General features: G+C 40.2%; 1 protein-coding gene across 1 annotated transcript in view; it reads right to left on the reverse strand.

Annotated features, from left to right (window-relative positions):
* Positions 1 to 2,384: 2,384 nt before the first annotated feature.
* Positions 2,385 to 13,068, reverse strand: part of adprs (ADP-ribosylserine hydrolase) — a 46,114-nt gene continuing 35,430 nt past the window's right edge. The window contains exons 5-6 of the mRNA XM_072501135.1: positions 8,389 to 8,483; positions 2,385 to 5,917 (exon numbers count right to left, since the gene is read on the reverse strand). Coding sequence (XP_072357236.1) covers positions 5,604 to 5,917; positions 8,389 to 8,483 — 409 coding nt within the window. The 3' untranslated portion in view covers positions 2,385 to 5,603. The remainder of the gene's footprint in view (positions 5,918 to 8,388; positions 8,484 to 13,068) is intronic.

The raw sequence follows: 13,068 nt of genomic DNA on the forward strand, positions 1-13,068 counted from the left end.
GGAGTAAGGCAGTAGTGTATTATAATTATATTTTTGTTTAATAAATGTTTTATTCTTTTGTGAAAAGTTAATTGGTAATACTTTGTCTCTGTTCATCCATGTCTAAACAAAAAAAAAAAAGTTAATCTATTGAGCCAGGGTTTCATTCTGAGACCTGACTGTCCAATGGTAACAGCAGCTAGGGTTGTAACAATAGGATAAGGGGAAAAGATTGAGCTAGAATGCCACAAAACATGAACTTTATGGATTACTTTCTATGGCGTTTCTTCTTCCTTCCCTCAACTGTTAAGATATTCAGTGGTGGAATGAAAACGTAAACTGCGTACATCTAGAACTGCATTGTTGATTCTATGAACTGTTAGCTTCCAAGTACTTGCATTGTCTGCTAAGTGCAGCACAGGCTAGGTCTAGGATCACAACCAGATGCGCGAGTGACACTGATCTATGTGGTTGTGTGCACATTGTACATTCAGTCAAATGGAGTTATCTTCTAACGTTTATGCTTTTTGAAAGCTGCTATAGAATTGGATAGTAATAGGTTTGAGTCTAAGGACAAGGTCATTATTTGAAGCTACGAATGATAGCAGAAAATTGTTTATCAATTCATTCCCAACCTGCCAGGTGGAATTTCTGCTTTTCTGCAGGGGAGGAAAAATAATCCTAGTCAAATTCATATCCACTAACATTTTGACCGTGCACTCAACTTAATAGAATTATTAAGAGAGCATTCCATATATGGTTGTGCTTGCCTTCATGCATCCATATTTCACCAGGAGAGTCTACTTGCTCAGTACTCTTGCTGCAGTTAATAACCAATGCACAAGTAGGAGGGCGGGATTCTTTTTCCTGGTACATCAAGAGAGGGAACCAGAAATTTTGTATGATAGCTTGGAAGTGAGTAGATACACTATTTCCTACCATCATTAGTCATTTCAATTGATAACCTTGACATTGGAACCAAATCTATCACTATACAATTTGTAACAGTTTTCAAAAAGCATAGGCATCAGAAGACAACCTACAACTAGGGCACTAAATTTAATGGTTTTAATCACATTTGAAATTCTGCACTTTTAAACAAATATCTATACATTTTTGATTGCGAGCTTTATGGTCACACAAGCTACAATTTAAATCCTTTAGCATTCAGAAACAAAGAGCTACAGCATTTCTCAGGGTACAAACTGTTGTTTATTTTGTATCTCGGAGTTATGCAGAGATGATGCACCAGCCTATATATGTATAACAGGCATTCATTCACAGTGGTTTAGAATGTCTGCTTTCTCAAGCTTTGCAGCTTCTCAAGTTTGTTTGCTTATTTGAATCCACATCCAGGCTTAACTACTCAAGCACAGTGAGCATTAGAAATGAACTCTCAAAACGCAGAATAATTGAACGCTACATAAACCACAATTTAAGCACACCAAAAAGCTGTGCGTCATTGCCACCCTATCGTTTGGGGGTTGAGTGCTCAGAGGCAACAATGGTAACTGTTGAACAGAGACTCTGGCCAGGACGTGATATTTTTCCACCGGTTAATCAATAGAAAGATTTTACCTGCCCTAATTTTTCATTCTTTCAGTTCCCTGATGGACCATTCAGTTCAGGGCTCCAACTGGCTAATGAAGAACTTCCTAGGAAGCATCTGTAGTGGAACCCAATAGCGAACGGCGGGCAAAAACTGGGATTGGTTCTGAGGCTTCATTATACACGAGTGCATGATTTTTAGCTCCAAGGCCCCATCATGATGTTCAAAACTATTATAGACAAAGCCATTTGCTCAACAACTCCCCTCCATGCTCTAACTTTGGGGTGCACCAATCGTCAAGCATTAAAAAGGGGTTACAGTGGGAAAACATTTAGGAAGCACTAAAATAGGCACTTTATAGCCTTCTGCGCCCAACATAGGAGTTCAAAAGTTGCAGACCATTATCTCTGTCTCATCTGGTTTCCTTTTCTGTACAGCAGCTGTTTAGCATCCTGCCATTCACTTACTTTGGACACAACTGTTTCTTTATTGTCCCATTACTACTTCCTTTCGCTCTGCGCCACTCTTTTACCATTTAATGACTCCCATTTTAATCCTATCAAAGGGTCCCCCTTTTTCCACTCGTCCCCATTTTATTTTATAAAAACCATTTCTAACCATTCCCAGTTGAGGAAATGTCAATGACTGAAGCGTTAGTTAACTATTTCACTCTCCCCAGAGGCTGCCAGACCTGCCAGCATTTTTATTACAAGTTTCAGTGCTGCAATGGTTCACAGCTGGAAATGGTGGAAGATAAAAAGCTCAACAGCATTGAGATTTGGTTTAAGCTGTAGCTCGGATATTTGTGAGGAACACATAAAAAACACATTAGTTTGAAACCAAAGAGAAACCAACATTTTCTTGGTATAAGGATGTATTATGTATATTTACATGAAATAGGTCTTCTGGAGACTAGTAATCACAAATGATTTTTCAATACATTATTAATGCATTTTAATATGAAAAGCATTTCCTGGTTTTACTGTAACTGCTGGCTGGAAACACACTTTCCTAAGTTGCTATTCTCTAGAATTTAACACAAACGGCAGACAATGGCAACAGACTGGACAAACATCTTATCCTGTCACACTGTATTCTCAACTTTACACAGAAACAATTTCAGACCATCAAGCCTGCTTCAGGCAAGTTGCTTTTTTTTTTTAAAGGATTCACAATTAAGGGAAAAAGCTTTATTGAAGTGCAAATAATTTCGTAGATTTGTTTTAATAATGAAGAAACATGTTTTATGGGCTAGATTAGAGAATACATTTTAAATTACCTGGATGACAATGGCTGAAATCTTAATTCACAAGGGAAAGCCAGTGATGTCCTCATTTTTTAACTGTTTTGTCAAGTTGATAAAACTATTCAGGAAAAAACATACAAGATTCCCAAGTTTATAAAAAGAGGCTTACTGTGCAAAAGCAAAGCAGTAGTACTAAATCTATACAAATCTTAGTTGAGCTGTAATTAAATAGTGTCCATGTTTGGACATGCAACTTTTGAGATGGTATAAAAGCAATTTACCAAGATGTCAGGGGTGAGTGGCTTTAATCACAGGACAGGTCTAAGGAAACTGGGGCTACTTTCACCAGAACAGAGAAAGCTGAGGTAATCTGATATTCCAAGATATGAAGGGTTTTTGATAACATAAATCAGAAATAATATTTCTGCTGGTTAGTGAGTTATTAAAAATGACAGTGGTAGGAGGTATGTTTACATGAGCCACCAACACAACACACAAAGCAGTGAATACCGCACCAGAAACAGGTGATAGACTAATCCGTTATGATGGCTCATCGAGCCGAAACATTAACAGTTTCTCTCCACAGATGCTGCCTGACCTGATTATTTCCAGCAATTGTATTTCAGATTTCTTGCACCTGCAGTATTTTGGTTTTGAATTGAAGCAGAATTGATAATGGTTTCAAAAGGAAAATGGATAAATGTTTGGAGGGAAAAAAAGGAAAATCTAGGAAAGGTATTACAAAATTACAGCTCTGGAGAGAAAGGAAAGGCCATCTGCGTGGTGAAACTACTGTTTTTTCTGCGAAAAGTGTTAATGATAAAGGAGCTCTCTGATGATTTTAAACTTGTTTTGTGGGATGTCGGTTCATTTCATTTATATGTTCGAGCTTCAACAATATTACTAACAACACCTGGCAGCAAGACTAGAGAAGAGTTGAGGGGATTCCTTTTCACTGAGGGGGTGCTGAGGTTCTGGAACTCATTTCCTGAGTGGGTTGGAAAGGCAGAAACCCTCACTGCATTAAAAAAAAACATTTGGATATGTATTTGAGTATCCTACAAGGTAATGGACTGAGAACTGAAAAATGTATTAGGCCCGGTAGCTCATTGCCAGGACGATGGGCTGAATGATCTGTTTGTGATATTTTATATTTTATATACACAACAGTTGAACTCCACTCTTGGGTAATCAGACAGGACTTCAGTTAGATTTTAGATGGGCAATCCAATTATAATAATAATAATAATCTTTATTGTCACAAGTAGGCATTCATCAACACTGCAATGAAGTTACTATGAAAAGCCCCTAGTCGCCGCACTCTGGCGCATGTTCGGGTACACGAAGGGAGAATTCAGAATGTCCAATTCACCTAACAGCACATCTTTCGGGACTTGTGGGAAGAAACCAGGGGCGGGATTCTCCGACTCCCCCGCCGGGTCGGATAATCGGCGGGTGGCGGCGTGAATCCCACCCCTGCCGGCTGCCGAATTCTCCGGCGCCGAGGATGGGAATTCTCTGGTCCGTGATGGGCCGAGTGGCCGCCCGCTTTTTGCCGGTCCCGCCGGCATAAATTAGAGTAGGTCCTTACCGGCGGGACCTGGCGGCATGGGAGATGCCCCCACGGTGGCCTGGCCCGCGAACAGGGCCCACCGATCCACGGGCGGGCCTGTGCCGTGGGGGCACTATATTGTTCCGCATCAGCCGCTGTGGACCTCCGCGATGGCCGACGCGGAGAAGATCCCCCCTGCGCATGCGCTGGGATGATGCCAGCACACGCTGGCACTCCCGCGCATGCGCCAAATCACGCCGGCAGCCCTTTGGCGCCGGTTGGCGTGGCGCCAAGCCCCTTCCCCGCCGGCCGGCGTGGCGCAAACCACTCCAGGGCTGGCCTAGCACCTGAAGGTGCGGAGGATTTCGCACCTTTGGGGCGGCCCGACGCCGGAGTGGTTCACGCCGCTCCTCGGCGCCGGGATCCTCCGCCCCGCCGGGTAGGAGAGAATCCCGCCCCAGAGCACCCGGAGGAAACCCTGCAGACACGGAGAACGTGCAGACTCTGCACCGACAGTGATCCAAGCCGGGAATTGAACCTGGAACTGTAAAGCAACAGTGCTACCCACTGTGCTACCGTGCTGCCCAATTATCATGCACTTATACAAAGTGGTTTATATTCAGTTGCCATGTAACGTGGCAAAGTAATGCAAGGCAATACTACAAAGTCCTGGTCTTAGTATATCAGTTAGCAAACAACCCTCACCTAAAGAAGTTTGGGTAACCCCTAACCCCAGATTCATGTCATAAAACCGGCAAACAGCCAGCAACATTTAGGCAAGACAATATAATGTTCAGGCTCAGCAATGGTGTCATCATATTCTGCTTGTTAAGCAACAAACCTGAAGATAAAGACATTAAACAGGACACTTAAGCAATGATAGATTCACAGATGTGCTATCCTTGCAAATGTAGCAACGGCTGAATGACTGAAGGACCAGATAAAACCACCAATATTCAACAGATCCTTAATATGAGACAGTGTGACAAATTCAATTTAAGAAAAAGTTGTACTATTCATATGCTCCTTACTCTAGTGTTTGTGGATGAATCAAATAGGAGATTAAACAATTACAATTGAGGCTTCTTTGAATCAGTTCAGCACAATTATTTCAAGTTAGAAACAAAATTGACAATTTGAAACGGTGACTCAAAAAAAAAAATTTCTTGAACCATTAGATGCAGAATTGACCCATTTTGTCAAGAATACTATATTTTTCATTTGCAATTTCATTATTTATATTTCACCAACAAAAGCACATCCCCATTAAATTTATTTTATCCTGTTTTTAGAGAGGAGGCTAGGCGATTACAGTACAAGTCATACAATTTCTCCCCAAAATACTCTGCATCTTTATAGGCTTCACAGCTCTTCTGCCAAGACTGTGGTATATGATCTTTGCCATAATATGCCCCAGCAATTGCTCCTGCCATGGTGGCAATTGTATCAGTGTCTCCACCAAGTGAAATACTGTAGATTATTGTCCTTTCAAGTCCGTTGTACTTTTCTGGAATTTCTGGATCAGGATCCATGCACCTCAGGAAGGAATAAATAGCAGTTGGCACAGATTCAAAAGCTGCAATTCCGTTCCCTAAAGTAAACAAAAGCCATGCAAACCTTATAAGCTCAATACATAGAGATGACATCTTGAGTACAAACACAAAGCACTGTACAGGGTATACCCAAGTGGAGCATTTTTAGTTAATTATGGAACTTATTGAAAATGCCCACATAATTATAAATACCTTTATGTCACAGTTTAAATTATAAAATGGCAAACATTAATCACAAAAGCATAACCTTGGGGAGCAAAATCAATGTCCCAGTGCATATTGAAATGTGAAAAAAGGTGCAAGGCAGAGTATGGAAGTCTTACATAAAAGGCATTGGTAATTAATAATCTTAGAAGGGAGAGATATTTATTGCATGGTTTGAACACGAATATCCTTGGTTGATTAAATATTTTGATGCTCAGCAATAGGTTAAAAAAATTTTTTTAGAGTACCAATTCATTTTTTTCAATTGAGGGGAAATTTAGCGTGGTCAATCCACCTAACCTGCACATCTTTGGGTTGTGGGGGCGAAACCTACGCAAACACGGGGAGAACGTGCAAACTCCACACGGACAGTGACCCAGAGGCGGGATCGAACCTGGGAACTCGGCGCCGTGAGACTGCAGTGCTTCCACTGCGCCACCGTGCTGCCCTTGTTCAGCAATATGTTTGCCTGCTTCTCATGATCATAAACAAATTTAATTACATTAGACAAGAGCAACTGTTGCTGTTAGGAATATTGTAAATCTCAAAAACATGCCGTTTCCAAAATCAGGATTAATGGTGACCCAAAATGACATTGATCTTTATTTTATATGTTCATGACTTGTGGCTGCCACAGGTAAGGCCATTATTTATTGCCCATCTCCAAATGACCTTGAAGGTGGTATTGAGCTGCCTTCTTGAGCCGCTGCAGCCCATTTGGTGTAGGTACACACATAGTGCCGCTAGATTTGGAGTTCTAGGATTCTGACCCAGCAACCAGGAAGGAACAGCAATAAACTATCAAGTTAGACTAGTGTGTGACTTGCAAATGGTGACGTGTCTATGTGCCCACTGCCGTTGTTATTCAAGGCAGTAGAGGTTGAGGGCTTGGTAGGTGCTATCATAGAAACTTAGCACATGTCTGCATTGCATCTGGTATATGTGGCAATCATAATGCAGTGGTGGAGGGAGTGCCAGTTAATTATCCCGGATGGTGCCAAGCTCAAGTGTTATTGGAGCACCACTCATTAAGGCAAGTAAAAAGTATTCCATTACACACCTGACTTGTGCCTTGTAGATGGTGGACAGCTTTGGGGAGTCGGGAGGAGAGTTATTCACTGCAGAGTACCCAGCTTCTGACCTGTTCTTGTAGCTACGTTATTGACGTGGCTGATCCAGTCAAGTTTTTGGTCAATGGTAACCCCTAGGATGTTGATGGTGGGGATTCAATGATGCTAATGCCATTGAATATCAAAGGAAGGTAATTAAATTCTACATTGTTGAGGACGATCCTTGCCTGGCATATGTGCCAGGAATGTTACTTGCCACTTATCAGCCCAAGCCTGAAAATGCCCAGATCCTGTTGCATGCAAGATTAGACTGCTTCATTATCTGCAGAGTTAATGATAACATTAACTGAACACTTCGCATTTATCAGCTACCAGCCCCACTTCTAATCTTATGGAGGGAGAGGTTATCCATGAAGATGATGAACATAATTGCGCAGAGGACACTACTCTTAGAAACACAGGGTTGGCATTGGCTCAGGGTCAGAAAGTTGTGAGATCAAGTCCAATTTCAGCTATGGCTGTCACTGGTGACTGACTGGTCTTAGGGTACAATTTTTCCTTATAACAATTTCACTGAAGGAATGAGACACATTCTAGATTCAAACTCCAGATGAGCCTTGTCGTACTAAAGAAATATTTGCAGGGCTACATGGAAAGTGCTGGAGAGTGGTGCTAGCTGTTTTGATTTCGCACAGAACCAGCACCAGATGGATCAAATGGCTTTCTTTTATGCAGTAGCCATTCTATGACTCCTGCAATAATGAAATGGGGTAGAGATGAATGCTCTTCAACAACCACAACCATCTGCTTGTGTTAGGTATGACTCCAACCAATGGAGAGCTTTGCTCCAGCGTTCTTTGATGCCACACTGTCAAATGTTATCTTAATGTCAAGGGTAGTCACTAACTTGCCTCTACAATTCAAAACTTTTGTCCATGTTTGGACTAAGGCTGTAATGAGATCCGGAGCAAAATTCATACCATAAATTTATAAAATTAGATGTCAACAAATAGGTGAAAGAGTCAATGGGGCAGCAAAAACTTTGCTTTAAATTGCTGAAAACAGAGTTTGGCAGGAAACAGCTGCTATTTGAACTCCTACAACTAATTATTTTCCTTCCAGCTGGCACAGTTCTCTTTCCTCTCTCTTAATTTTGCTAAAGTTAATACACTTAAAAAAATAAATAAAACTACGGCTTAGTACAGAACAATTGAGGTAATAGAAGCATATTTTACCTAATTCATTAACCACCTCTTCCTTTGAAACATCCGTTCGGGATAAAAATGCTTTCATTTTCTTCAATCTACTGCAGTAGGGAAACTCATGAAAGCTGAAAAAGGAAGAAAATTAAGGAAATATTGAGGAATCCATTTAGGAAAGAGACAGTTCCTCAGACTGGAATGTTTCTAACTTGAGTATTCTATGCAAGTAAGGCACTGTACTTAGCAGCTACTTTGTGCCCTTCTCAAATATTCAGATTCATTGCAGAAGATGCTTTGAGCCAATACTTAAATACACCAAAGCCAGCCCATCAAATAGACTTTTTTAAATGTAGAAATGAAAGTTATCACTATCCTACATTTAATAAAAACTCTTTACTTCATTGTTACAACTTCATGCTTTAAAATTCCAGCAAGGTGGAATTGTTTGTAAAACTCCCAAATGTTAATGTCAAGAAAGGATGCTCCCCTGTCTGTGAGTAATACGTTCTGTTCAGTAATTTACTAGAACACATTTTTAGCATTCAAGCAAAGCAAGAAAGCTGAACTACAAATTACAAAAACAAAGGATCTGGAGAGGCACCATCAGTCGTACAGATATCACCTTAACATTTTGGATTATATGACATACAGTTGAACAGTGCTGCTTTAAGCAAAATATGCTTTACAAACTTATCCAAAGATGATTTCAGTTTTTAAGGGCAGTGACTAAAAGTCAACAAACTTTCAAATCTGGAATGATCTTTATTGGGTACATTTCATACACACAATTTTATATATTCTGCTCTATCAAGATGAAAGATGATGGGGAATGAAGTGTATTTTAGGCTAATACCCAACTGCAAGGTCATCCAGGTCCCATAAATGTGTATGTACCAGATACTGTGTGAAGCCACTCTACAGAGGTTACCACACAACTTTATTAGCCATCATATTAGCATGGCATTTGTATTTCCTGCACTAGTCTTCACATTGTGAAATCGCCACAAAACAAACAGTGGACTCCACTTCCAGGAAAGAACACTCATGAATTCAATTAGCTGCATGGAGTACATTTCGGCTAAAATAATCCGACACCAACAAAGGCCACTTGAGCCAGGGCTTGCCCAAAAAGAGTTACTGCCTTCAGGAGGATGGGAAATAAATGGAAAAACAATCTTAATAGTCCAGGAAATTTGAGGGCATCCAACTGTCTTATACTATAACCCAACTTGAAGCTTTTTGGATTATGTTTTAAGTGGATAGCATTTGCCCTCTTATTGCATGGGTTCTTCAGAAAACATTTTGCTGGAGGGAAAAGATTAGAACGCAAAACAAATTTCTCAGCATGTTATGATCAATATTTTAGAATCTTGCTCTGTAAACTGTTCATACCTTCACTCCCACTACATCCCCAAATACAACCATTTACCAAACGTGCAACAAAGATGATAAAGTTAAGCAAAACCTGGTTATTTATTTCAAAGCATCTTTAGAAGGATATTGTGGAAAATTAAACAAATTGAATTTTTTTTAAGCAAACCACATCTTCAAGGTTCTTTCAGAACCTCACCCCTGGATTCTTTGAAAACAGTACATCCTATTCCAAACATTTGTTTTTTTCCCAAGGCTGACTCCTTGTGATTTGCAGCTTCAGTAATTTTTTTTTAAAAAAAGTTTTATCTTAAGAATTTCTGAAACCTTTAACAGTTCAAAATAAATTTCAAAAGATCAAGATTGAAAATAAACATGAATTTGGCACGGAGATTAATCTTTTGCATCTCTTCCATGCTACACTACCATCACAGATAAAGAGCAATGGTCGGAGACTGTTGCTAATGTCACTAAGTATTCCATCAGAGAGTGCCCTCCTTTGCAGATGCAACACACAGTCTTCCAAGGACAGCTCACCATGTAGCAAATTAAATCAAATTAATTTTGCACCTCTTGAAACATGAATTTCATAAAATAAATGAAGGGATGCGGACAGTGCATACAAACTTATCTTCTAGCTGCAACATAAAACATGTGTGCACGGAAACTCCAGTACCCCAGAAGATGCACTGGCCCCCGCCCTCCCATTAATACTGCACAGGAATTGCCCAGAAGTTTAATTTTTCAATGGGCAATTATCCTGCACCGGGAACAAGACAATACATCGAATTAAATCAGAGACTTCAGATGGTTCTGACTCTGTCTTAGCAGAACGGTTACCCAGAAATGTTAGAAGAATTAAAACAACTTTCAAACTCCTGGGTAGTTAACTACACTGCTGAACCCCCATTGGTTTCTTCCACCACCTGCCCTGCCCACAACCCCTCAACCCCCAACCTCTCCTTGAACGCCAACTACCATCCCAAACATCCTTCATGCCCCCTATCCAACCTATCCTCCTCACCTGCCCCTGTCATCCTTCCCACTTACTTATCCTTGGGTTCAGATCCTATAAACTTGCCTGGTTTACAGAAGCTGGTGCAGTATAAAGTGGGAGTGGCTTCATTCTCCCCAGTGCTACTGCCCGGCACTGAAAGGCCTCAGAAACCAGATATGCTTGCTGCACATTTCTCACCAGGCCTGGGTCAAGTGAGGTGAGAAATGTGTCGCTGGGTAGGTAAAAGGAGTGAAGTGCAATCAGTCTGTGATTGCCACTACTCGGATGCTTTGGGCTAATACTTGAATGTGACAACAAATGCAAAGAACACAAAGTCAAATTCAAAAATATATATTTGTGAGCTGTAGGTAAAGGCTTCTCTTTACCTATTGTTATGTCACTCCCAAAACCCCATTGAAAGCAATTTAAGTATACTGGACAAGTTTACACTCCTTCTCAGGTTTTCCTGGGCAACATCCCAAAGGAAGGATAAAAAAACAATGTTTCAACCCACTTGAAGTCTAATAATTCCACTAATTTGAAGTGGCCTAGCATTTCACTAAAGCGTAAAAAGTGCAAAAATTGCATGATTCGTCACACAAAAAAACATTTTTTGTCTTTAGCTACTGTCATCCCTGATAATTGTCACTGTAGTATCTGCAGATATATTTAAAATCCAATTTTACGGCCTTTGTTTTTTGTCCAAATTGAGAGTCCTGGGATGCATGTATATCAATCATATCAGTGATAATAGTACAGCATATATGGCAGGCAGTGTGTGCTGATGTCCCGAAAATTGTTCTCCCTCAGTTCCAAGCAGATGTCTCAACAGAAATTGTCTCACAATTGTAAAAGCTTCACATTTTTACAGCAAAAATCACAAATTCACATTTTATGCTAAATCGGCAAAATAAACAGTGGTCAAGTTCGCTATGAGCTCAAGAAAGCGGAGCAGTCAAACAAGTTTAATCCAGCAAATTCAGTGAAAACAAGCACTCTGTTCCGCAGCAGACACCAACATACGTTTAGTGGAAAAGTTACATATCTTTCCAACATTAACACAAATCTTCCTTGTGCTGGCGAGCAGCAGCTCAGTTGGTTTCAGTGGAAAAATCAATTAAGAGACATAAGAAAGGTTAATTTAGGCAACGTTGATAGCTTCATAAGACAAAGTTATCAGAACGTTTTCCTTAAAACGTGCCCTACCTCCTCCACAATCACATCAAGAATCAGCAGCAAGACTTGCGTACCGCCATCTTCAAATTGAGCAAAGCACCACCTATATCAACCGTCAACTAATTAAAAGTTACTGAAGAAGTTCAACAATTGAACTTGAATTTGCTGTAGCAGTGATTGAAAAAAATCTAAAGGCCAATGTCTTCGGGCACAAGTCAGAGGCATGACAAACTATCCACTTCAGAAAATAAACTCATTATGAAAGATTACAAATTCAAATTGGAAACATTTAGTAATTAACAGTCAAACTGATGTTTAACTTAATTTCTTTTTAAATTATATGCTTATTTTTACATTGATGTAGTGGTTGCATTTTTACCGGGCGACTAATTGCGCCTTTTGTACAGTAGCTTTAACATCAATGTAGTGGTTGCATTTTTACCGGGCGACTAATTGTGCCATTTGTACAGTAGCTTTAACATGTTTTCTGGACCAAAATAGTTCAGGTCCACAGAACAATCCCATATATTCTATGGGCGTTTACAGCTGGTAATTTCTTTACAAATTGAAATGAATGGTGGTGTACTTTTTATAATAATCAATAAATCTTTCCCTCTGCAGGAATATGTTGTGTTTGTAAAGGAGCTTTTCACGGGTTTCCAAGAATGGGACCTAGCACTCGACAGATAATTTCCCCGTTTTATGTTAAATTTCATGCCCTGACAAGCATATATCCCACAAGTCTTTAATCCACTTATGTGGTGGAAAGGGCAGGGTTTTGGCAAAGTGAAGACACTTATTCTTGCCACAAGCAATTAAGTGTTTGGTTTGTCTGTGTAACTTATATCTCGCACTTCCAGATTTAGGCCTCAAAATCAAAGAATGGAGTACTTGGTTACCTGGATCTCATACTCTTAAAATATTAGAATTAAAGACAAATCACACTGACAATAAGTACTCAGATTTGAATTTCTTGCTGAATTACAGGAAACCTCAGTGTGGATAATGCATAATTTGTACTCGGACATCAGCATACATATTGCATGGCAGGGGGCAGCACGGTAGCATTGTGGATAGCACAATTGCTTCACAGCTCCAGGGTCCCAGGTTCGATTCCGGCTTGGGTCACTGTCTGTGTGGAGTCTGCACATCCTCCCAGTGTGTGCGTG

The sequence above is a fragment of the Scyliorhinus torazame genome, chromosome 1 (assembly GCF_047496885.1).
Source record: "Scyliorhinus torazame isolate Kashiwa2021f chromosome 1, sScyTor2.1, whole genome shotgun sequence".
NCBI lineage: Eukaryota > Metazoa > Chordata > Chondrichthyes > Carcharhiniformes > Scyliorhinidae > Scyliorhinus > Scyliorhinus torazame.